At 53.1% G+C, this 21,804-nt stretch overlaps 2 protein-coding genes across 7 annotated transcripts in view; one reads left to right on the top strand and one right to left on the bottom strand.

Moving 5' to 3' along the window:
• EVC (EvC ciliary complex subunit 1) overlaps positions 1-13,724 on the top strand; it is a 61,895-nt gene extending 48,171 nt beyond the window's left edge. For 2 of the 4 annotated variants that reach the window (XM_047718846.1, XM_047718844.1), the window contains 8 exons: positions 1,402-1,612; positions 2,478-2,684; positions 4,866-5,010; positions 5,646-5,757; positions 10,151-10,277; positions 11,012-11,105; positions 11,629-11,740; positions 12,290-13,724. In XM_047718846.1, the coding sequence (XP_047574802.1) occupies positions 1,402-1,612; positions 2,478-2,684; positions 4,866-5,010; positions 5,646-5,757; positions 10,151-10,277; positions 11,012-11,105; positions 11,629-11,740; positions 12,290-12,374 (1,093 nt within the window). In that variant the 3' untranslated portion in view covers positions 12,375-13,724. Of the gene's footprint in view, positions 1-1,401; positions 1,613-2,477; positions 2,685-4,865; positions 5,011-5,645; positions 5,758-10,150; positions 10,278-11,011; positions 11,106-11,628; positions 11,741-12,289 lie in introns of those variants that run through there. The other 2 variants (XM_047718845.1, XR_007125276.1) reach the window with 2 other exon arrangements.
• Positions 13,725-18,910: 5,186 nt separating this feature from the next.
• The window catches only part of CRMP1 (collapsin response mediator protein 1), a 71,841-nt gene continuing 68,947 nt past the window's right edge, over positions 18,911-21,804 (bottom strand). For all 3 annotated transcript variants that reach the window (XM_047718847.1, XM_047718849.1, XM_047718848.1), the window contains exon 14: positions 18,911-19,966. In XM_047718847.1, the coding sequence (XP_047574803.1) occupies positions 19,875-19,966 (92 nt within the window). In that variant the 3' untranslated portion in view covers positions 18,911-19,874. The remainder of the gene's footprint in view (positions 19,967-21,804) is intronic.

The following is a 21,804-nucleotide window of genomic DNA, read 5'->3' as shown; positions in this document are numbered from 1 at the left end:
AAGGCAGAGGCTTAACCCACTGAGCCACCCAGGAACCCCAAGTTCACACTCTCTTAAGCAATGTCCCATCTGCTGTTAAATCCATCTACTGTTCTTAATGTTGGTACTGAATTTTTAGTTCTAGAACTTCCATTTGATTCTTTTCATAGTTTTCTGTTATCTCCTGAAATTCTTCATCTTATCATTTAATTTATTAAACATATTCATCATAACTATTGTAAAGGTTTTGTCTGATTGTCTCAATATCTGATATCTTTTAGGTGTCTTTCTATTGTTTATTTTTTCTTTCTATTTTTGACCAGTTTTTATCTGTTTACAAGTCTGGTTATTTTTATTGAATGCTGGACCCTGTAACTGAAAATTGCAGAGATCATTTAAGGTTTTGAATAATGAGATCTTTCTCCAGAAAGGATTTATCTTATTTCTAGCAGGGATTTCACATAATGGCAGATCTGTGACCCTATTTGTGAATGTAGCTGATTCAAAATTAAGCTTCCATAAAGGATGATTCCTTATTCTTAAGACAAGAGCCCCAGCTGAAAGCCTGGAGTGTTTGCCAGGTCTCTCCTCCTTAGTAGGTTGACTGCCAACACTCTCCTCACCTTTTCAGGCTGTCAGAAAAAACCAAATGTGGACCTCTCTGGTAAACCAGGTTCTTCACTTGAGTCATTGGGATGGGAACTCAAAAACAGCCTACAGTTTCAGTTCTGGATGCATTGATTTTGAAAGTTATGTAAGAAATTCAAGTGGATATGTACTGAAAACAGCTGCATATATGCATTAGAAACTTGGGGCAGGATAAGATAAAGTTGAAAAGATGAATAAAAGGACAAATGGCTGAATACAGGTGAACAGCCGTGTCTAAGAGAACAGGCAGCATGAGATGGGACAATCCAACCTACTGCCTTCTGGAAAGGCTCCCTGAGGAGCTGGGCTACTTGAGGTGTTTCTTGGTAGCTCAATGTATTAGGGTTGTCCAGAGACACGGAACGAACAGGGGATGTATACACAGGCAAGCTGGAGTCCCCAGAGAGACAGTGGTGTATTTCCAGTCCCAAATCTGAAGGCTTGACACCCAGGAAGAGCTGATATCTCGGTTCAAGTCCAAAGGCAGAGGGGAAGAACCCCATATTCCAGACCAATGCAACCCATGGGAGGTTCAGCCTTTTCTTATCTTCACGACTTCCACTGACTGGATGGGGCCCACCCACATTAGGAAGTGCAGTCTGGTTTACTCCACCTACTGACCCAAACATTAATCTCATCCAGAAGCACCCAGAATAATATTTGATCAGCTATTCGGGCATCCTGTGAACATTCTGGCTGACAAATAAAGGTAACCATCACGTTTGGTGAAGCCAAGAGCACTGACTCCCAGCCCCGTGCCTACTTTCCTCAAAGGTCCACATGGTGCATCCTGCAGGGACATGACCTTCTGCTGCGCTCCGCCCTCCGGAGGCTGGCTCTCCGGGGCAGCGCCATCACCACGCTGACCCACATGAGACTTTCGGGGAAAAAGAGCCTTCTCCAGGAGCTGCGTGAGCAGCATGCCCTGGAGCAGGGCTCCTCCCAGTGTCTGGATGAACATCAGTGGCAGTTGCTCAGAGCCTTGGTAAGATCGGCATGTCCGCCCCCTACCGGCCCAGCCAGGCAATGCCACTCCATCAGGTTCCAGTCTCAGCCATGGCTGCCAAAGCCCAAATCTTGGCGCCCCTGTTGGTGCAGGGTGAGACAGTGGCAGCCTCCTGAAGGGGATGGGGGAGGGTACCAGGTGTGCGAGAGGGCTTTATTGAGAATTATTGAGAATTATGCATATTGAGAATTATGCTAAACACAGATATGAAATCAGAAAACAGACCCATACCATCATTATCAGGGTGCTGGGAGGAAGGGGTCCTATGATCTGTTTTAAGGTTTGAACAAGTCGAAAGAAAGAATTTGTAATATGTGGGCCTGGGATTTAAACCCAAGCAGGCTGACAGCTCCCGTGGAGCCACTGAGCTACTGAAACAGCTGGTGTTTTGACCCATTAGTGAGGGAGAAACTCACAGTCACTTTCCTTTTACACGGGAGAGCTCCATGGGAATCAGACTCAGCTCTGGCTTCGAAACCTAGCTCTGCTGTGTGACTTCTACAAGGTTATTTAGTGTCTCTGGACCTCTATATTCTCATCACTCCCAGTGTTCAGGCTTCATGATGTTTTGGAAGAATGAGGAAGTTCTTGTAGATGTGAGAGGCCACAGATGGCACTGGGCACACAGTCGGTGCTCAATAAATGCTTGGGGGGGATTTCTTCAGCAGACACCCCGGCTCATCCATTGTTGACTTTGCAAGCCCAGAGGTCCCCACTTTCTGCCCTTTCTCAATCCCTTCCTCAACCCTGCTGGGGTGCTGGGCTGACACCTCCTGGTCCAGACCCCAGCCAGAGCTTCCCGGCGGTGCAGCAGCGGGGGCTCTCCCTCTCCCATTCCCTCCAGGAGGCGCGGGTCATGGAGGAGGCCAGCAGGCTGGAGGACGAGGGGCAGCAGATCCGGCTGCAGCTCCAGCAGCAGCTCCTGGCCGAGGCCCAGGAAGTCGGGCGGCTCCTGCAGCAGCATACAGAGCGAGCCATTGGGCAGGCGCTGCTGGGGCATGCTCGGAAAGCAGCCACCAAGAGCCGGGCCAAGGACAAGGACGACTTTCAGGTGTGAGGGGAACCCAAGGGGCAAGAGGGATTGGGATGGGGTGCGGGTAGCAGGGCGTGGCTTCCTCCTTGTACAGGCAATGATGATAAGCCATAGGAATAAAAATAACAATGGTCAGAAGTAGGGAGCACTGTACTTCTGAGTCCACCCGCGTGGACCCTATCTCACCAGGCTTGCACTGAAACGTGGCAGAGAAAGTTTAGTTTCCTTTCCTTTGTTCAGATGGGAAAACAGGCTAATCATGGGCAAGACATGTTTAAAGCCTTCCAGATTTAAGAAGTGGCTGACTTGGGGCTGGAACCCAGTCTCGCCTGCATGGCCAGCACATGCTCTGTTTCCCCTCTGCTTCCTCTCACCTTGAACCATAAGGAAAGATGAGACACGTCCACTTGTGGCCGATGTCCACAATAAGAGTGTCCGTGGTGGGCTCGCACAGCAGGTGCCACAGATTTGAAACCTGTAACAGCTAGCTGTCATTGCGATGTGCCCGGATGCTTGTGGGCTTCATTCATGAGCTCGTTCCTTCAAATACAGTCACTTTACCAACACACATGGCAAAGAGTTGGACCCATATTGCTGGGACGCCCCCTCTCCTTCCAAATATCTCAGGTCCGCTACACGCAATCCAGACATCCGGGCTGTTCCTGGATTGTGACGTTGGTAGGGTCACTTCCTTGCCCTAATATTCTATACCTCTTATCTGATAAGAGCTCACAGCATGAAAATGGAATAAATATAAGCATGGCATCCCTTCCCAGAGGGGCTCTTAGTCAGGCTAGGGTATGGTGCTCCCCCTCACAAACCTACAAGAAAGAACAGGTGTTCCATTTCTGGAAGAATGCTCCTTTATTCAAGCTCCAGCCACAGGACTTTTTGTCCCCGAGTCCTATGGCAGATGCTGGGCTAGTGATCCAGGTGGACAGCATCTCCCCTCTGTGGGACTTACCACCTCCTGCCAGATGGGCAGGACACAGAGGGGAGCAGACAGCGCCCCCACTCCCTGTGGCAGGGAGGCAGGAGGACAGAAAGCCTGATGGTGCTGGTGGGTCCAACGACTTGGGAGGGAGGTGGAGAAGAGAGACTTCCTGTCTCCCCATTCCGGTTCCGGCTCCGTGTTCTAAATGGAAATGAAAGCAGACCATAGCCATCAGTGGCAGCTCCTGACCGGAAGTGCAAGGCCAGGTCCAAGGTCCTTGGAGGAGTGGTGTTGGAGCCCCTCTGTGAGAATGCCCAAGTCAGCACAGAGGGAGAGAAACAGGGCACACTGAGGGATGAGCGTGGCTGTGGGAGCTGCAGACGCTCAGACCTGCTCCCCCACCCTCTTCACCTTCACAGCCTCCACACACGCCTGCAAAAGCAGGGTATGTTTCTCAGATGATGCTTGGAGAATAAGTGAACAGAATAGCTCTAGAGACATAACATAATCAACCCCACAGCAGTAACTACTTGGTAATAAATGGGCATTTCTTTTCTTGCCCAAAGCCTGGAACCATTCGATAAATGTTTGTAGAAATGGGAAGCCTTGAGTCTGACTTTCTCCCATCATCTTATGAAGTAATGGTTGGTGGCCAGTGCACAGCCAACATGTCCATGAGGAGGGGGCATTTCCTCTCCATTTTGGGCCTGAAGGTTTATCACCTGAGAATGCATACTGCTGCCTGTAACAGAAAGACATGCTAAAATGGCAAATAAATAGAAGTTATTCACCCCACATAACAAGAAATGTGGAAGTAGGTGGCTTCAAGCTAGCACAGAGGCTCTGTGATGTGACTAAGCACCAACTCTTTCTTTCCGTTCCACCATTCTTGATGTTAGTTTGCTGTCTTATAGTCTCAAAATGGCCACTTCCCCTCCAGACATCAGATCTGCATTCCAGGCAGAAAGAAAAAAACAGCAAAATCTTCCCCACACACTAAGCTTTGCCTTCACATTTGTAAAGGGAAGGTCCCCCATCAGTCTTTCCCTAACACTGTGTCTCATTGGCTGGAACTGGGTCATACGGCCAGCCCCAGACCACCCCTGCCTAAGGAAATAAGGTCACCAAGAAGGGTGTAAACCAAACACACTGCTTGCTCCCTGACCAGTCAAGGTTGGGAGTTGTGGAAGCCAAGTACCAGGACAAGGGGAGGCAGAGGACCCTGCATGCAACTTCCTTGCTGAGTCTTTTGCCTCCTGCCACAGAGGACACTGACAGAGGCGGCCGTGGAGAGCGTTTACGTGACCAGGGCTGGGGTCGACCGGCTGGTGCAAGCCTATTACCAGCAGATCAGGAGAGTCATGGAGGACCACGAGGAGAGGAGACTCCAGCATCTGGAGACCCTGCAAGGTATGGCCCCCTCCTCAGGGTAGCCCCGCAGGCCGTGGGCGGGACATGCCCGGTGGCTCTGGATACTTCATCGTTCTCCAGAGTAAGAGCTGGGCTGGCCAGCAGGAGACAGGCAAGGCTGTCACACTGAGCATTCAGGGGCATTCACTAACCCTTCAAGCCTTGGTGTCCCCATCTGTGGGGCTAGGGTTGGGCTCACTCTCCCTGCATCCTCTGAGCTCTGACCTTCTGCTTCCCTGACACCCCAGCTCTAATGTGAGGATTTCTCTGTCAATGCACTGAAATGATAAACTTAACTGGCCCCATGAGCAATTCTGCCTTCATTCATACTTTGTTATTGAACAGCCACAGAAGGTTATGTCCCTAGAGATCACCCAGGTTAGAGACCATCCAGGTTAAACCTCTCTGTACATTCTAGAAAGCTCCTTCCCCTCCTCCAGGGGCACAGGGTCTGTGAGGGAAGTCGTGCTTTCTCGTGCATCCGGAGGCTTTCCCAGGGCGAGCGTGGGTGCTGGGTAAACACATATGCTCAAAGAGCAGGTGTCCCGCTGATCTTTGTGCCCCAGCCCCGCGCCAGCCCTGGCACAGACGTGGTCTCCAGACATGCCCCCAATCTCGTGTGTTTAATGGTCTAGGCGAGAGAACGGAGAATTACAAGCTACGGACAAAGCAAGGACTCGGGGAGCCTTCATCAGGGACCCCAGTGGCAGGTGAAGCTGGCAAAGCCTGCAAGGCGGTCCATCAGAGGTGAGCTCCCCTTTTTGGTGTCTGATGGGACCTGTACCTGTCTGGTTCGGGAGGTCCATGCGCCTCTGCCTGGCTCCCGGCTAGACTCACGGCCCCTTGGAGGGGCCTGGCACAAGGGAAAGAAGGAGTCCGGGTGCAGCTTGTTCCCCCAGTGCCAACTCTGACACGAGGATGGGGGGCAGGCTGTTTACTCTGGAGGTGACTCCTGAAAGGCCAGTGAGGGAGACCAAGGTGTCAGCCGGCTGGGCTGAGCTCTTGTCCAGGCTCTGGGAAGACCCTTTCCAGACTTCCTTGGGCTGTTGGCACCACCAGGTTCCTGGCAGAACTGAGGTCCCATTGCCTTGCAGCTGTCGGCTGGGGGCCACCTCGACCTCCCAGCGACCTCTCCTGTGCTTTGCCTCCCTCTTCAGCCACGTCTTTCTTGACTCCGGTTGGAGAAACTTCTCCGCTGGTAGCATTCCCATGATTGAGACCCACCCAGATAATCCAGGATAATCTCCAGATCTTAAAAGTTGCTGACCCTGATCAAGCCTGCAAGGAGCTGATTGCCATGAAACGTAACGTCTTTACGGGTTCCGGGGATTAGGGACACTTGTGGGGGGCACTGTGTGGCCGACCACAGTAGAAAACAAAGCAGATCAGCCCCAGGACAGTGAGGTGTTTCCACAGCACCCAAGGCTCAAGCCTACTCTGGACCACCTGAAAGATTGTGTAAAATTCAACTTCCAATTTTGCCAGCAAGGGATGTGGAAAATAAGGGTTTGTCCATCTCTACCCTGCTCCCATGGGTTGAGGGCCCACCCTGGAGGTATGATGTCACGAGCCCGTCTGGCCAGCCCCCGAGGGACAGAGAATGCCCTGAGACATAGACACAGTGGCTTGGCATAAGGAGCCACTGACATGGGAGGAAACTGTCCTCGGATGCGCCGACAGCCCCCGGGGAGCAAGGGGCTGTGAGTGCTGCCTCAACCTTCCCCTGTAAGCACCTCCCTCGCTAGGCTCACAGCTAGCCCCCGGGAACAGCACCTGTAACCCCAGAGCTCACAGCCTGGGGGAGAGACGGACAGGGAAACAGCAATAAATTGGCACAGGTGCTCTGATGGGGGAGGGGAGGGTCCCCGCAGGACGGCGGGGCAGGGGTATGGGTCCCTTGTCCAAGCAGAGGCATCCCGGCAGCTGGAAGCAGCAGCAGAATGATCACCGCCCGCATGATGGAGGTGTGGGCTCTGTGCCATGCTTCATGGTCAGTTCCAGCTCCTGTCTGACAGTTGGTTTAGGAACCAAGATCCACAGGGCCTCCTGGGTCAGACTATGTCCTACATCTGCTCTCAACAAATCCTCCAAAGGGCTGTCAGCTGTGGTCAGCAGGTGTCCTGCCATCAGGCTGCAAGGTGCGATCCTGCCTTTACCATGGCAGATCCATCCACCTACGGACCCGCCACTATCCAGTGCAGGCAGCATTGTGTCCGTTGGTTCTCCCACTGGACTGGCAGGTCTCGGGCCCCCACACTCAGACTTGGGGGCTTTGAGAGGGTCCCTAGGAATCTCAATTGTTAACACACTCCTCCTCTCCAGGGATGATGGTGGATGTAGTCTGAGGTCTTCACTTTGACCCACATGACCCAGGAGGAGGGGCCTCGGCCACCCCCAATCCAAACGCCACCAGGCTTATGGGAGAGGGAAGCAGAGCCCAGGAAGGATGCGGGTGCGTGAGCAAGGCTCACTGTGACTTAGATGGCCTCCTAGGTGGCCGTCGGTGTCCTTCCCGCTCTGCCCAGTTACTCAAAGTTCCTAGTGAAAGCGGGCCAGAACTCCTGGGGACAGAGCCGTGTCGTCACAACAGATAATCGACTAGGAAGGGCAACACGAGAATGAGCCCACAAAGCAGTTCTCTGTCCAATGGCAGATTCCATTATTGCATCTCTGGTGAGTGCTGTGGTCATGGGAAGGCCCGTCTGAGGGACACCAGTGACCATGCGGTGGCAGGGCCCTTTCTGAGAGCCACGCACTAGCTTGGTCCCTTCCCACCCCAATCCTCAGCTTCCCCATCCATGAAGTGGGGTTGCAGTAGCTCCAGCTGCACTGATGTATTCCCGTGTAGCACCAACGGCGGGGGGTGGGGGGGCGCATGGCCAGCACCCCCATGTCCCTCCCCACTGGCAGAGTCGTCACCACGGTGCCTTCTGCCCTGTGCCCAGTGCCCCTTGAGATTGGAACACCTCTGCCATCAGAACTGTACCAAACGGAGGTCTTTGAAATCGCCATTTCCATACTCAAATGAAAGTCTAAGAATAAGGGGCTTAAGAGCTGATGTACCTTGTTCAGGTGTCACAGACCCTCCAGGCAGACCTCCCTCGGTGGGAGGGATGCTGGAGGGTCAGCAGTCCTGAAGCGGATCATGCTCTGGGGCCGGGCACTACACGGCTGTCCGTCCACAGGCAGGACTGTCCGGTGCATGGCTCCTCCCTCGGCCACTCTCCTGTCTCAGATCCTTGTCACTCCCCTCCTGGCTTAGAGCTGTGGCCTCCAGGCTCCCATCTTGTCCTGCTGTCCACACTGCAATGAGGGCATCACAGAAATATAAGACAGCTGGGTCTCAGGCTGTCCTGGGCCCTTTCTTGACTCCCCAGGCCTTACAGGGTGAAGCCCCACCCAGACCCCACCCCATGTGGTGCTCCCCCAGCCTGCCGCTCCCATTAGCCAAGTCCCCAGTGGGTGGCAGCCAAGAGTGACCAGGCCTGTTGACAGAACAGGCAGGGGACAGGGTGCTCACAGCAAGAAGCCACCTAGCGGCTGAATGGGGTCCCCCAAAAGATTTGCCCGTGTCCTAATCCCTGGAGCCAGTGCATGTGACCTATTTGGAAGAAAGATCTTTGCAGATGTCATCCATTTGAAGCTTTTGAGAAGAGATCATCCTGGATTATTTCCGCAGGTCCTAAATCCAACTGCAAGTGGGGCTGAGGGAGGTTCGATCACACACGGGACCACAGGAGGATGGAGGCAGAGGTCGGGCTGGTGTGGACACCAGCCCAGGAGTGCCAGCAGCCACCAGGAGTGGGGAGAGGCAGGGAAGGGGCTCTCCCCTAGCCCTGTGGAGGGAGCACAGTCTGCCGACACCTTGATTGAAGCCTTTGGGCCACCAGAGCCATGAGACAATAGATTTCTGTTATGTGCCCCATGTCAGCTTGTGGTCCTTCGTTAGAGCAGACCCAGGAAATGAATGCAGCCTCCCAGAGGGTGTGGGAGTGGCCGAGCGGCAGAGCCCGGACCTCCGCTCCTCCGATGACGTGTTCTTCCTCTGTCCCCACTCCAGCCCCAGCTCACAGGGCCCCCTCACGCAGTCAGGCACTGTGAGTCCCTTCCTGGCACCTGCACCTTCCAAACTCAGGCCAGAGATATTTTTATGTATAATTGAAGGAGGGGGATGGATGGATTAATGAAGGGGTCTTGTAGGATGAGTAGGAGTTTGCCAAGCAAATACAAAGAAGAAGGGAAAGATATTACTGGCCAAGAGAAGAGCATGAAGCAAAGCCAAGTGAAACATGCCTTCAGGTGAACACCATAAACAGCCACCTGCGGACACCAGAGGGGGCTTCTCTCTTCAGGGCCAGAAATTCAGCACGTTTGGAAAAGTATTCGCAGAAGATTGGAAAGAAAAAGGCAGAGAGCAGTTATGCAAACGCAGTGGATGGGATGGAATCGTGCCTGTTTGCTGAGGGTCAGAGGAGGGTCAGGCCAGGAAGGGAGGAAATTGGGATGGGGGGGAGGGTCTCCGCCCCTGAAAGCAAAGTGGGGCTGTCGGCAGATCAGGGACTTCCCTGCGGCCCCAACTCGGAGCCCTGCTTCCCTCAGAGGCCTGGGGCTCCCGTATTCAGGATTTGTCAAATGCCGAGGGCTTGGCAATGAGCATTCTAGTTTCCGTTTTCAGTATGGATGGGTAGCTGGTGGGCCTCTGGTCCTCTCAGGAGCATGCCCCCCTCCCCCTGGGTTCTGATGATTTCTCCTATGAAGAGGCCACTTGCTGTTTAATCCCTTGGCAGCTGGGGGACCCCGGGTACCCCCCACCCGAGCTGCTCCCACCCTGATGATTCTACTCTTTGTCCTGCTGATATCCCCAAGGATCCGGTAGGGCCCAGTGAAAAACAGCCCTGCAGGATTCTGGAAACTGGTCCAGAGTGTGAATTGCATTCGTGATGAGTCAGCCCCCTGGTGGTCGCTGTCGCCCCCTGCGCAGGCGCCATAAATCAGCGGAGGCCATCCTTGTCTCATGGCTCATGGGCCACTGCTGGCCACCCCGTTCCCACGACTCAGCAGGTACCTGGAGAACTTGTGCTGGGTCTCTGATTGACCGGCAGGCAAGGGCAGTGCTGATGGCCTCCGTTCCTTCCACCAGAATGGAGGAGCAGCGGAAAACGTTTCTGGCCCAGTTCAGCATGCACCGGCGGGTCCGCCTGGATGCTTGGAAGCAGAAGGCAAGGGCTGTGGATCATCAGGAAGCCCAGCTCGAGGCCCAGCTGCAGGTGGGAGTTTCGGCAAAGTGCCTGCCCAATGTGGGTGGGCTGGGCCACGAGGAACGGAGCAACACAACGCCACTCTCATGACCACAGGGCAGCAAAGACACCTCGGCCCTGGCTCAGTGAGGTTGTCTCTGGCCGTGGGCTTGACCGTGAGCCCTGGGGCCGGCAGCACTGGGGGTGACCCAGTGCAGCCATGGTGAGATGACAGTAAAGGCGGGGAACGCTTACTAATTGAGGGTCTGTCACCGAACCGAGGGCTGTACATGTGCCCTCTTATGTCACCCTCTGACAGCCAAGGATGGGGTCGCTGCTGTATTCCGGTTACAGATGGGGACACTGAGAGCTTGGTCACCATCTAGCATCCCACAGTTAATAAGTCACAGCAGCCATGCTCGTGTTAACCCACAGTCTTGGCAGCCAAGAACTCAGAGCCCAGAGCTGGGCAGAAGCGAGTTAGATCTCGACTCTGCTGCTACACTTCTGTGGCCCTCATGGAGCCCCCACCTCAACGTTCTCATCTGTAGAATGGGGTCCCCGGCTGGTGTGAGTGAGGATGGACAGTTCTCCAGCAGGAGCTAGAAAACGCTGGCTCCCTCCCTCCCCTAGGTCTGCACCCCTCAGGAGTGCTGCTGGGGGTACTGTGTGCTCCCAGGGACACAGTCCCTTCAGCCTCGCTGCGGTGGAGAGGCGGGACCGGGCAGAGGGATCCCTAGCTGACTCTCCCTCCTTGCGTTCAGGAAGTTGAGCAGAGCTTCATCTCTGAGCTGGCGGCCTTGGCCCGGGTGCCCCTTCCCCAAAGCAGACTGTCGCCAAGTAAGCGTGGACTGTCAGGTAAGTCCTAGAAGGCAGTGCCCCAGGCAGGAGGCTCTCGGGGCTGGGGATGGGATTCCAGTCCCGTGTCCGCCACTAATACTCTGTGTGGCTTCTGTGCCCTCGTCTGTAAATGAGCAGGCTCAGGGCAGCACTGGGGCCCCCTGGGAATAATTAACATCCCACTAATTACCTGGTTGCCAGCAGCAGCTTCAGTGACCTCACAGGTGATGTAGCCTGCTAACGGGATAGGGATGGGGAGCTGTTGAAGGACACAGGGGTCTGCTGTACCTGTGTTGTGCTCTCGGGGTCTTACTGCTCATGTGATAGAAACACGGGGAGACTGACAGTTCTGGATTCGAACCCCAGCCCTGCCACTGAATGGTTGTGTGGCCTTGAGAAAGCGCCTCACCCCCCAGGCCTCAGTCTCCCTATAAGTTAAATGGGTGCAATAGTGGAAAGCACAGAGTGTATACTTGGCCTGAGTTGGAGTCCCATGCTGGGGATCACAGTGCCAAGGTCCGGGTTTCTGTGTCTTCTGCAGAGAAGCCTGTAAGGACGAGAAGGAAGAAGCCCCTACCCCAGGAGAAAGGGGACCCAGGAGGGCCCACTGACGATGACCCTGCCTTGGGGAGCCACCCCTCGGGATCGCTCAGGTACAGCGGGGACCCCGGCGTGCTGCCCGTGGGTACTTACTGACCACCCAAAGTCCCGGGCAGAGAAATCTGCACCTTCCTCAGAGGTTTTGGCCAGAGGCTCCCAGACATGACAGACAATGGTGGGAGGTGTTAATACCCCTGTCACAGCTGCCATCCGTGTCCTATATGGCTGGTTTGCCCATGACCTAGCTCCATGTCCCACCAGCATCCAGCCTAAATGACCAGGCAGTTCCCCCACAACCCAACCCTCACCAGGCCCCCACCGTTACAGATACCCTGGGATTTCCAGTCGGATAAATGTGTCCTGGGCACCTAGTCATCGAAGCAGGGGGCTCCCTTTCCCAGTGGTCCTCAGATGACCCCCCACACACACATCAAACAGAGGGAAACTGGGAGCTTTGTTTTTCTCCCAACAACCCCAGTCAAAGGAAAAGTGGTTTAGATCGCCTGTCACTACCTTTCCCTCTGATCACAATGGAAAAGTTCTTTCCTCTGGACAGATCTGGAATCAGAGTTCTGATCCCTGCTTTGCGTCCATGTTTTCAGCAGCAAAAGGCTGAACCAGCAAGAAAATGAAGCTGGTGATGGCGAGAGCCCCAAGAGGCTGCTGAGGGAAAGAAGCAACTTGTAGTTGGTGGCGGTCAGGGCTGAAGCTGAGAAGCCGGACTGGACACTACTGCCTGCCCCAGCCGGGTGAGGCAGTGAGGGCCACCAGGGGAATGGGTCCCCCTCTGCCTCCCAGGATCGCTGTGAGGGGGCTGGACAGAGACTGATGGACAGTGCCCGACAAGGCCTCCGTGACCAGGGCGGACCCTCCTGCCTGTGGAATTAGAAACCCATGTGGGACACCTGTCTGCCGTTTTCTCTCTCTCTGGCTTTGAGATGTGGCTTCCTTCCTCAGGGATCTCTTCCTCCTTGACTGTCGGAACCCCACCCACCCACGGTGTCCAGCTGTCCTCCGAGTCCACCCACCCAGTGTGAGGCGGCCTCACTCCAGCCCCAGGGTGCCCCTGCTCCCCAGGTGCTCCCAGGTGTTCTGCTGGGTGTGCAGGAGTCTCTGGGAGGGCTGGGGTCGTCTGGCCAGAAGCCTTTTCTCCACCATTTCTGTCACCTTGTTCTGTCTGTTCCATGAGATGTGTCCTGTGTGCCATGTCCCACACACCTGGCTACAGTGTTCTCATCTGGACCCATTCCTGGGTTTGGGTCAGCTAGTAGCTAACGCCAGTCACTTTGGGGGTGAGTCTCAGGGTCCCAGGACCCTGACAGAGACTGTAGAATCCCTGGCCTGTGGGCCTACGTCACCAGCCCTGGGGACCCGAGGCCCCACAGATACATCCTGACGCCTGCTGTGGGTCTTCTGAGGGCAGCCCCACCCCCTTGGACATTCCCGGGGAGGAAGGAGACCCCATTTCCGTGGGGTCTCTGCTGCTCCCAGAGCTTCCAGACCAGCCCTATTGAAACAACTGTCAGGAGAGGCCTTTCCCACCCGGAAAGAAAATCACTCTTTTCATTGAAATCAGGGATTCTCAACCTTGGCACTCTGGACATTTTGGGTGAGATAATTCTTCGTTTGGGGGTAGGGACTGTTCTGTGCATAGTGGGATAATTTGCAGCATCCCTGGCCCCCCAGATTCCAGCACTGCCTAGTCATGGGATCCAGACATGTCTCCAGGGACATGGCCAGATGTTCCCCGGGAGGCATCACCCCGACCTGAGTCAAAGTGTGCCACCACCTGGCAAGTCTGGACAGAGTGGGCCCCGGGAGCCCCTGTCCTGGCGATCTCCTGGGCCATTTGTGGCCTTTTTATTTCTTAAAATCTCAGTTAGACTCTCTCAGTCAGGAAAGAGTGGCTCTGGGACGGAAGCCATCCGCCGTGCTTACCTGGCTTGTTAAGGATGCTTCCCATCAGAGCATCGGGTCCCAATGGGTCTGCCCACAGGCTCCCTCTTGTGGCTGAATAAAGCATTTCATTATTCTGCCCAGTCTGTGAACAAGCTGTGGTTCCCTTCTTGCAGTATTTTGAGAACGTGGTTGACTTAGAAACCACTTTTGTCACATGGGTCCTCCACACAGAGGCATTCTGGAGTTGGGCGTGTGTGATCTGGTGACTTGAATTTGGTAAATGCAGACCCCCGCGCAGCCCCGTCCTCTTGGAAAGATCAAAGGCAGCTCAGCTTCTGTAGATCTTGCGGGAAAATTGTTTTGTTTCCTGTGTGTAGCATCCTCAGCCCGAGCGATGGTGTCGCACACCGGTGCTGCTGGGCCCTTCTTCGGGCCTACTGCATAGCTGTTGCACTTGGCACAGCTCAGGGCACAGGACTTGGTGGACATTGGACTGTTCCTGTTCTCATCACAGTAGAGATGGAGCCTTCCAGCCTCCAAGCAGGGACACAGAGGTGCCTCCCATAATGCACCTGCTGCCCACATCAGAATAAAACGTGGACAACAGAAGCCATAGGACTGGCTGGCGCAGGCTCTGGGATGCCTGGCACAGGGTTCACTAACACAGCACACACAGGAGGAGACCGAGGACACATCACCACTGACCTCCTCCAACCCTTCCTATCCCAGTGAGTATTATGGGTAATAGGTTGTTGGGGAGGTGGACAGAAGTGACCTGGAAGGGGATGGTGAGTAAGTTAGTGGATTCTTTCTTCCACACATACCTTCCGTCTCTTCTGAACTCAGCAAGGAGGAAAGCTGGGGCTCTTCAGGGACCTCTCTGGCCAGCCTGGTGTCTGTCCTGCCCCTACCTCTAGGGCTGATCTAGACAGGACAACAGGAGACTCCTAACTGCTCCAACCTTTGCCTCCTCTCTCCCCTGCCTCCTCTGACTGGCCCACATGTCCCAAGACCCAAAGCTGACTGGTGTACACTTCAGCAGCATTCTTTGCTCAAAGGAGAAAAAGCAAAATCTTTAACAAAGACCATAAGGTCTGGCAAGGTCTGGTCTCAGCCACAGCCCCGCTGATGCCCCACCCTCACCCAGCCTGTCTCTTCTCGTGGCCTCACACCTGCCCTCCCCCATGTGCCACTGGGCCTTTGCACAGGATGTTCGTGCTGCCGGCCTGGAACAGCCCTACACCCTGCCCCTCATCTCTGCCTCACAAGCCTGTAAACATCATTCACATCTTAATGGCAGGACTCACATCAAGCACCTTCTCTACAGCCCCTAGACAAGATCAAGCCCTCCTCTTGGGCTCTTAGCCTAAGAGAGGAAAAATAAACATGGCTTTATTTCCCGTCCACATTTGGAACCGGCTGAGAAATAGAGCAGTTGGGGAGATCTGTACATGGATCTTGATGGAGCCACGTTGGAGGGCTGTGACTGGTCCTGTGGCCGTGAAGTCTCGCTCCTCCATTCCTATCTAGCCACACACATAGCCCCAGACACAAGCCTCCCCCATGGGGACAACTGGAAACACCACAAGAACAGAAGAACAGGGAGACCAGATCTGGGGTGGGAGTGCTGGAATGTGTACATTTTGGGAAGAAGAGCTTAATAAAAAGCAAATGAAACTACAAAGGGATAAAAGCAAATCAATATTCAGAATGAGGGAGGAGAGGAGAATGAGGGATTTATTTTTTTAAAGCCTACAGAGTTCCACAAAAAAATCACAAATCCAAAACAAATAATTTTTTAAATCAGTGGATTGCCTCATTCACCTCTATAATACCTCATTCTAGTATTTCTCCACTCAAAATTCGACACATCTGACAGCCAGGAGATGTTCTGTGGACCAGCCTCTGGCTCGGTGCTCCTCTGTCCCTTGGGCCACACGCTTCTGGCGCCAGGTGCCATGGTACTTGCGTACTCTGCATCCTGATACAGGAGAGGTAGCACGGGGCTGGCTGTTTGTGCTGGGCTGGCCAGCACACAGAAACATCTCACTGAACCCCAGTCCATCTGCACTGACCCGACCCTGGAAATGCCCATGGCCTCCCCAGTGACACCTGATACTCCGGGACATAGGAGGGGAAGAAAATCGTGTCTTAACTAGCTGCAGTTCAAACCTCTGGCTGCTGAAAGTGTACAGAAACTAGGGCTCTGTGGACATAGCACTAAGCCCACCCCCAGGCCTGGGTAGAGGTCTATGCAGACATCATTGACTTCATGGTAAACCACGTCCAAAATCAGCCATCTCCTTGGAGAGAGGAAAGGACACCCCTCGGCACACTCAGTTCCCTCTTCTCAGACTGAGCAAGCAGGTGCGGTTCCTGGGGAAGAAGGAATGAGAAAGGCCAGGAGAGGCCCGCACCTCTCCCCAAGCGTGGATGCCCCTCCCTCGGCACGGACACCAGGAGTGGGAGATAAGCATCTGTTTCCCTTCCTGGCAGCGGACGGCAGGTGCAGTTAGATGTTTGGGGTAATAATTTCATACCCGACCTTTGCCCGGAAAGCATTCCCCCTTGCGTTCCCCTGATGAGCACAATGTCTGGTATAAAACAGCCCTCTACGGTCACTTGGTGGGAGAAAGAAGGAAGAAAGAGTGGATGGGGAAGAAGCCTTCAGTGTGGCAAAAGTCCTTTTGGTTCAAAAACACTCTTCTTGCTCCTCTGCTCCAGAAATTGATGTCACTGGAGAGAAACTCAGGGTCAATAACACTGGAAATGTGCATCACCAGGGCCCACGCTTTGTGCCACAGAGAGTCACAACCACATGCACTTTGGTGCAAAGCGTGTGGAGATCTGACACTCAGGCCTTGGGAGCTGCCTTCTCTGGTCCACTCATCAAAACCAAGTGGTCACACTGACTCTGGGGCCAGAGTACATCAGGCAGTGTAGAGGATAGTGGAAAATGAATGGGGGAGACCTTAGCTGTTCCGTCTCACCTTTTAGAGTCAATATGCAATACAGGCGCAAAAACAGACCAGCCAATGCAGAGGGGTCGGGCCAGCCCTCACTGGGACACCAGAGCCCACTTAAACTTAATCAGCTACAAGCTTGCTAGCTTCGCAGTGGTAGTTCGAAGCTGGCTACAGGGGAAATCAGCAAACTCTGCAAACTGGAGCTTCCAGCCCAGCCCAGCCCCGTGTTTAGTATTTGTTTTGCAGGGTACCTTGGGACCCCTGGATCAGAAGACCCCCACACTATGGTCACCTGATTTATAATAAAGCCACCACTGCAGCCTAAGGGGGGGGATGGTCTTTTCAGTAAATGGTGTGGGGTCATTTAGATATTATATGGGAAAAAGTAAGTCTTGAGGCTTCCTTTTCCTTATACACAAAGATTAGTGAAAGATGGATCAAATACCCAAACGTGGCAAGATACAGCATGTTTTTTGGGAGGAGACTTAGGAGACTTGTGGATAGCAGAATAATTCCCTTCCAGCCAAGATATTCACATCTTAATTCCCGGAACCTGGGACTAGGTTAGGCCTGTGACATGGTAAAGGGGAATCACAGGTGTGGATAGATGGATGAGAGAATGGATAAGTTTCCCCTAAAGCTTTTCAAGAAACATCCCCTGCCTCTTCCTACCATCTCAGGACCCAAAAGAAAAGCATGTGCCTTGTAAGGAATGTGGTAGCACAGCCTCCAAAACTTAAGGCTTGTCTGTCTTACACCGCCAGGACCTGGGACTGTGACTCTTGGGGGTGCTGGGGAACCTCACATGGGGCAGTGGGTGCTGGCGACCTCAGTCAGTTATGCAGAGGGGCAGTACCCCCACCAGGATGTGGAGCTTAGAGAATGTAAGGGCTGCTTCAGCATGTACCCCCGGATGGGTTAGGGGTGATGCAGGAGAGGAAATACTTTCCAGAGAGTGGGGTAACTCACCACTACCAACATTACTCTTCTGGAAGTTTCTGTGTTGCCCTTTAATAGTATAAATGGGCCACAAACATCAAAAGACCTTATTCTTTATTCTTGAACTTTCCCTGTATTTAGCCTTGTTTCAGTAAAGTCCATGACAGACCATGAGCCAACACCATGTTGGACCTTAACTAAGGTGTCTTAACCCAGCCAGGCAGGGGGAGAACACACTAAAGCCTTTAAGTAGACGTACTTAGCCGTCCTGCCTTGGATGATTATAAAACTTAGCAGTAAGGAGAAAGGAGCCTTGGACTTTGGGCCAAACTTCATGGGTCCTGGATTCAAATCCTGCATCAGCCGCTTCCTCACTGTGTGATCTTGGACAAGCCACTAAATTCTCCAGGACTCCTCTGAAAAAGGGGCATAGTAGTAGAGCCCACCTCACAGACCACCTGACATGTAGCCAGTGCCACACAGGTGCTGCCTGCATGATCACCATCACCATCATTGTCATCACCACCACCATCGTCACCACCACCACCATCATCTACCATCACCATCCTGTGACCATAATTGTCATCAGCACCACCATCATCACCACCATTACCACAATCACCATTATCACCATCACCATCACCGTCATCACCACCACCATCATCATCCACCATCACCATCACCACCATCATCACCATTACGATCATTGTCATCACCACCACCATCATCACCATCATCACCATCACCACGAGGATCATCATCATCACCATTGCCATCAGCATCCGTCATCACCATCACTATCATCATCATCATAATTCTCATCATCAACACCACCATCACCACCACCTCCACCACCACCATCAAGATCATCATCATCACCATTGCCACCATCATCATCAACCACCACCATCACCACCATCACCATCATCAGCACCATCAGCAACACCATCATTACTACCATCACCACCATCACCATCATTACTACTACTAGTGGCAAAATAAGATAAGCAACTTTGCCTGAGTTTTTATTCCTCAGAATATGTATCTGCTCATGGAACCAAAGGGAAGAAATGTGTTGCTTAGAAGGTTGGAGCTCTCAGTCGGAGGCAGACTGTAAGCTACAAGAAAAGAGCACCCCAAGGATGGGCCAGGCAGGAGGGAATAGACATGGGCTTTCAAACCACATCGTAGAAGTCACCTACCTCCTGCTTTTCCCACCATGACCTCAGGGTCTGAGGTCAACACTCCATACCTCGTGACTGGCTCCCTCCCCTTCCTCCTCTGCTTCCCCCAGTGTCCACCAAGAATGAGTCCTGGGAAGCTACCACCACGCACCAGTCATCACAAGGAGGAGTGCTGGACATTTGCACCTAACCGAGCAGCCACCCTTCAAAGAAAACCCTCCAGTCGGGCCAGCAGGCTGTTTATTGTCTTTATTTTTTCACAAGCTTTGAATTCAGAAATAAGAGCCACGATAAGTCAGTTGTTAAGTAAAAATGGGGGTGATTACAAAGGAAAACTTTGTACAAAACTTTAAAAATCTGACTGCCCCGTCAACCACCTCGAAGGGACCAGGAGCGGGGCCACAGGGAGCAGCTCTCGCCCCATCGTTGTCAGCCCTGATGGGGGTGGGGAGATCCCTTTCTGAGTGTGAACCTGTAGGCCTGAAGTCGGAGCTGGCTGGAAGGACACACACAGACCAGAAGACGGCATGGCGAGTCACAAGTGCCACGGAGACCAGGGTTTCTGACACAGGACGTGGATGGTGTTTCTCTGCACACACTGGAAGGCTCCCCTGCCTCTCTGAGAATTCACAGAAGGTTCTCGAGGTGGGTGGGGGTGGGGTGGAGTGGGGCAGGCGGACTTGGGGTGGGGACAATGAGTAAACATCTTTGCGTGGAGAGTTCTGGAATCGCCCCTGAGGGCTCGAGGTCTCGGCATTGGGTCTATGTGGGTCCTCGGTGATGTCCCGTCAGACGCGCTCACAGACTGCACACATAATTTAGTAACATGCATCAACTATCCTAGAACAGCTACAAGGGGGAAAAAGGAACCACCCAGAGATTCATGGAGCCCGTGGAGTCAGAAGTGGGAGGGACAGTACAAGACGCTGCTAGAACCTGTGTTCACTAAGGAGGGAAATGGAGACCCATGCTCTGAAGTGGAGTCAGCATGAACACACGACCGAGGGGCAAGGAGTTTCCAAGCAAACACACCACACTAGTACCACTTCTTCCTAAACAAGAGAGGAAAGAACATCATTCAATCTTCCCCCCATCAGTACCAAATAAAACTGCGGGTTTCCCAAACCCTGACAGGGAAAGGAATGGACATTATTCCTAGAACGCTTCACGCTGGAGCTCAGCCATCCGCCCGTCAGCCTTCAGCCCAGACTGGTGATGTTGGAGCGGCCACCAGGGGGCGCCACGATGCGGTGGCCAGTGCGCCGGGGGTTGTTGTCGTCAATCTGGGCACCTGAAAGAGACGAATTTTAAAATGGAGCTTCCCTATGACCCTGCAATTGCACTACTGGGTATTTACTCCAAAGATACAGATGTAGTGAAAAGAAGGACCATCTGTACCCCAATGTTCATAGCAGCAATGGCCACGGTCGCCAAACTGTGGAAAGAGCCAAGATGCCCTTCAGCAGATGAATGAATAAAGAAGATGTGGTCCATACATACGATGGAAGATTACTCAGCCATCAGAAAGGATGAATACCCAACATTTGCATCGACATGGATGGGACTGGAAGAGATTATGCTGAGTGAAATAAGTCAAGCAGAGAGAGTCAATTATCTTATGGTTTCACTTATTTGTGGAGCATAAGAAATAACACGGAGGACATTAAGAGAAGGAAAGGAAAAGTGAGTTGGGGGAAATCGGAGAGGGAGACAAAGCATGAGAGACTGTGGACTCTGAGAAACAAACTGAAGGTTTTAGAGGGGGGGGTGGGGGATGGGTGAGCCTGGTGGTGGGTATTAAGGAGGGCACGTATGGCACGGAGCACTGGGTGTGATGCATAAACAATGAATCTTGGAACACTGAAAAATAAGAAAAGAAACAAAGAGAAACAGTCACCACTGACAGGTTCCACAGGCTGCTCATGAGGGTTGGGAGGCTGAGCCCTCGTCCCAATACGCCCTCCAAGCCTCTCCACCCTGTGGGGTTCAGTCCAGATTCACCTCTGCAAAGGCTCCCCAACATCCATGGGGTTCACTGCTCTCTCTTCTGTGTACCACCCTCAGGCCCTGGGGTGACCCCCTTGCAGCCCTGAGCACCCTGCACTATTACTTGCCTGGCGTCATGTTCTTGAACCACGTGGGCAAGCACCTATTGAGTGCTTACTGTGTGCAGGCACAAGCCTAGTGCTTTAATATGTGTGCTTGAGTTTAGGGTAGACAGCAATCCTATGAAGGGGGAGGTGTTTACCCCAAATGTACGGATAAAGAATTGGAAGCTCAGGTTATACACTTTGTGGGGGCAAAGCTGGAGGGCAGGCCAGCCAGAATTCCAGCCCCAACTGGTTTGTCGCCACAGCTCGGGCTCCTACAGGAGTTAGAACAACACACAGCAGTGCCCAAGGCTCCAGAGGTGTTTTTTGCACAGTATGCATAGGCATGCACGTGTGGGTGTGCATGTATGAGTGCGTGTGTGCGTGCCTGAGAACTACTTGAACCTGGATTTACCCACCTTGTTTGCAATGGCCACATCTGCATGGGGGAGGGGCATCATATTTTTTGTTTTCAATTTGCAAAAACAACCATTTGCTCCAACCTTATACATTCTCTGGCCATTAAAGATGTAAAGTTCCAGCATCAAGCGCAGCGCCTGTGCTCAGCAGATATGGATTTGGTGCGTAAACAGTGAATAATGGACAAAGCCAGAAGGAGGGATGACATGAGAGGGAACTGGGGTCCAGTCCGGAGACAGGTTCCAGGACAGATCATGTCTGGAATCTGGGGGATTTGGAATCGGACCCACCTTCCCTTGGCCTTCACTTCCTTTTCTGTAAAGTGAGAGGAGCAGAGATGAAGTACCCTCCAACTCCGCCATGTCTGATCTTTGAAAGTCACTATGGGTGTAGTGTGGCAAGCTCCCTTGGTAGACACTGTGTCTTCCTGGTAAGCCAGGAACTTCTTCAAGTCCCAGAACCAGAGATCAGGCTTAGTGCTCAATCCCTGTTTCCCTCATAATCCCCTCCACCTTGTTGGTTACCTGTGCACTACTCTGATAGCACCTGTTGGGCGCAAGAACCCTAGGGCACTCAATCAGCTGCATCTCTAGAAAGTGACATTAAGCAGGTATTGAAA

Source organism: Lutra lutra, chromosome 2, assembly GCF_902655055.1.
Source record: "Lutra lutra chromosome 2, mLutLut1.2, whole genome shotgun sequence".
Classification (NCBI taxonomy): domain Eukaryota; kingdom Metazoa; phylum Chordata; class Mammalia; order Carnivora; family Mustelidae; genus Lutra; species Lutra lutra.
The sequence above is the reverse complement of the archived record's forward strand: the minus strand, read 5'-3'. Positions and strand labels throughout refer to the sequence as shown.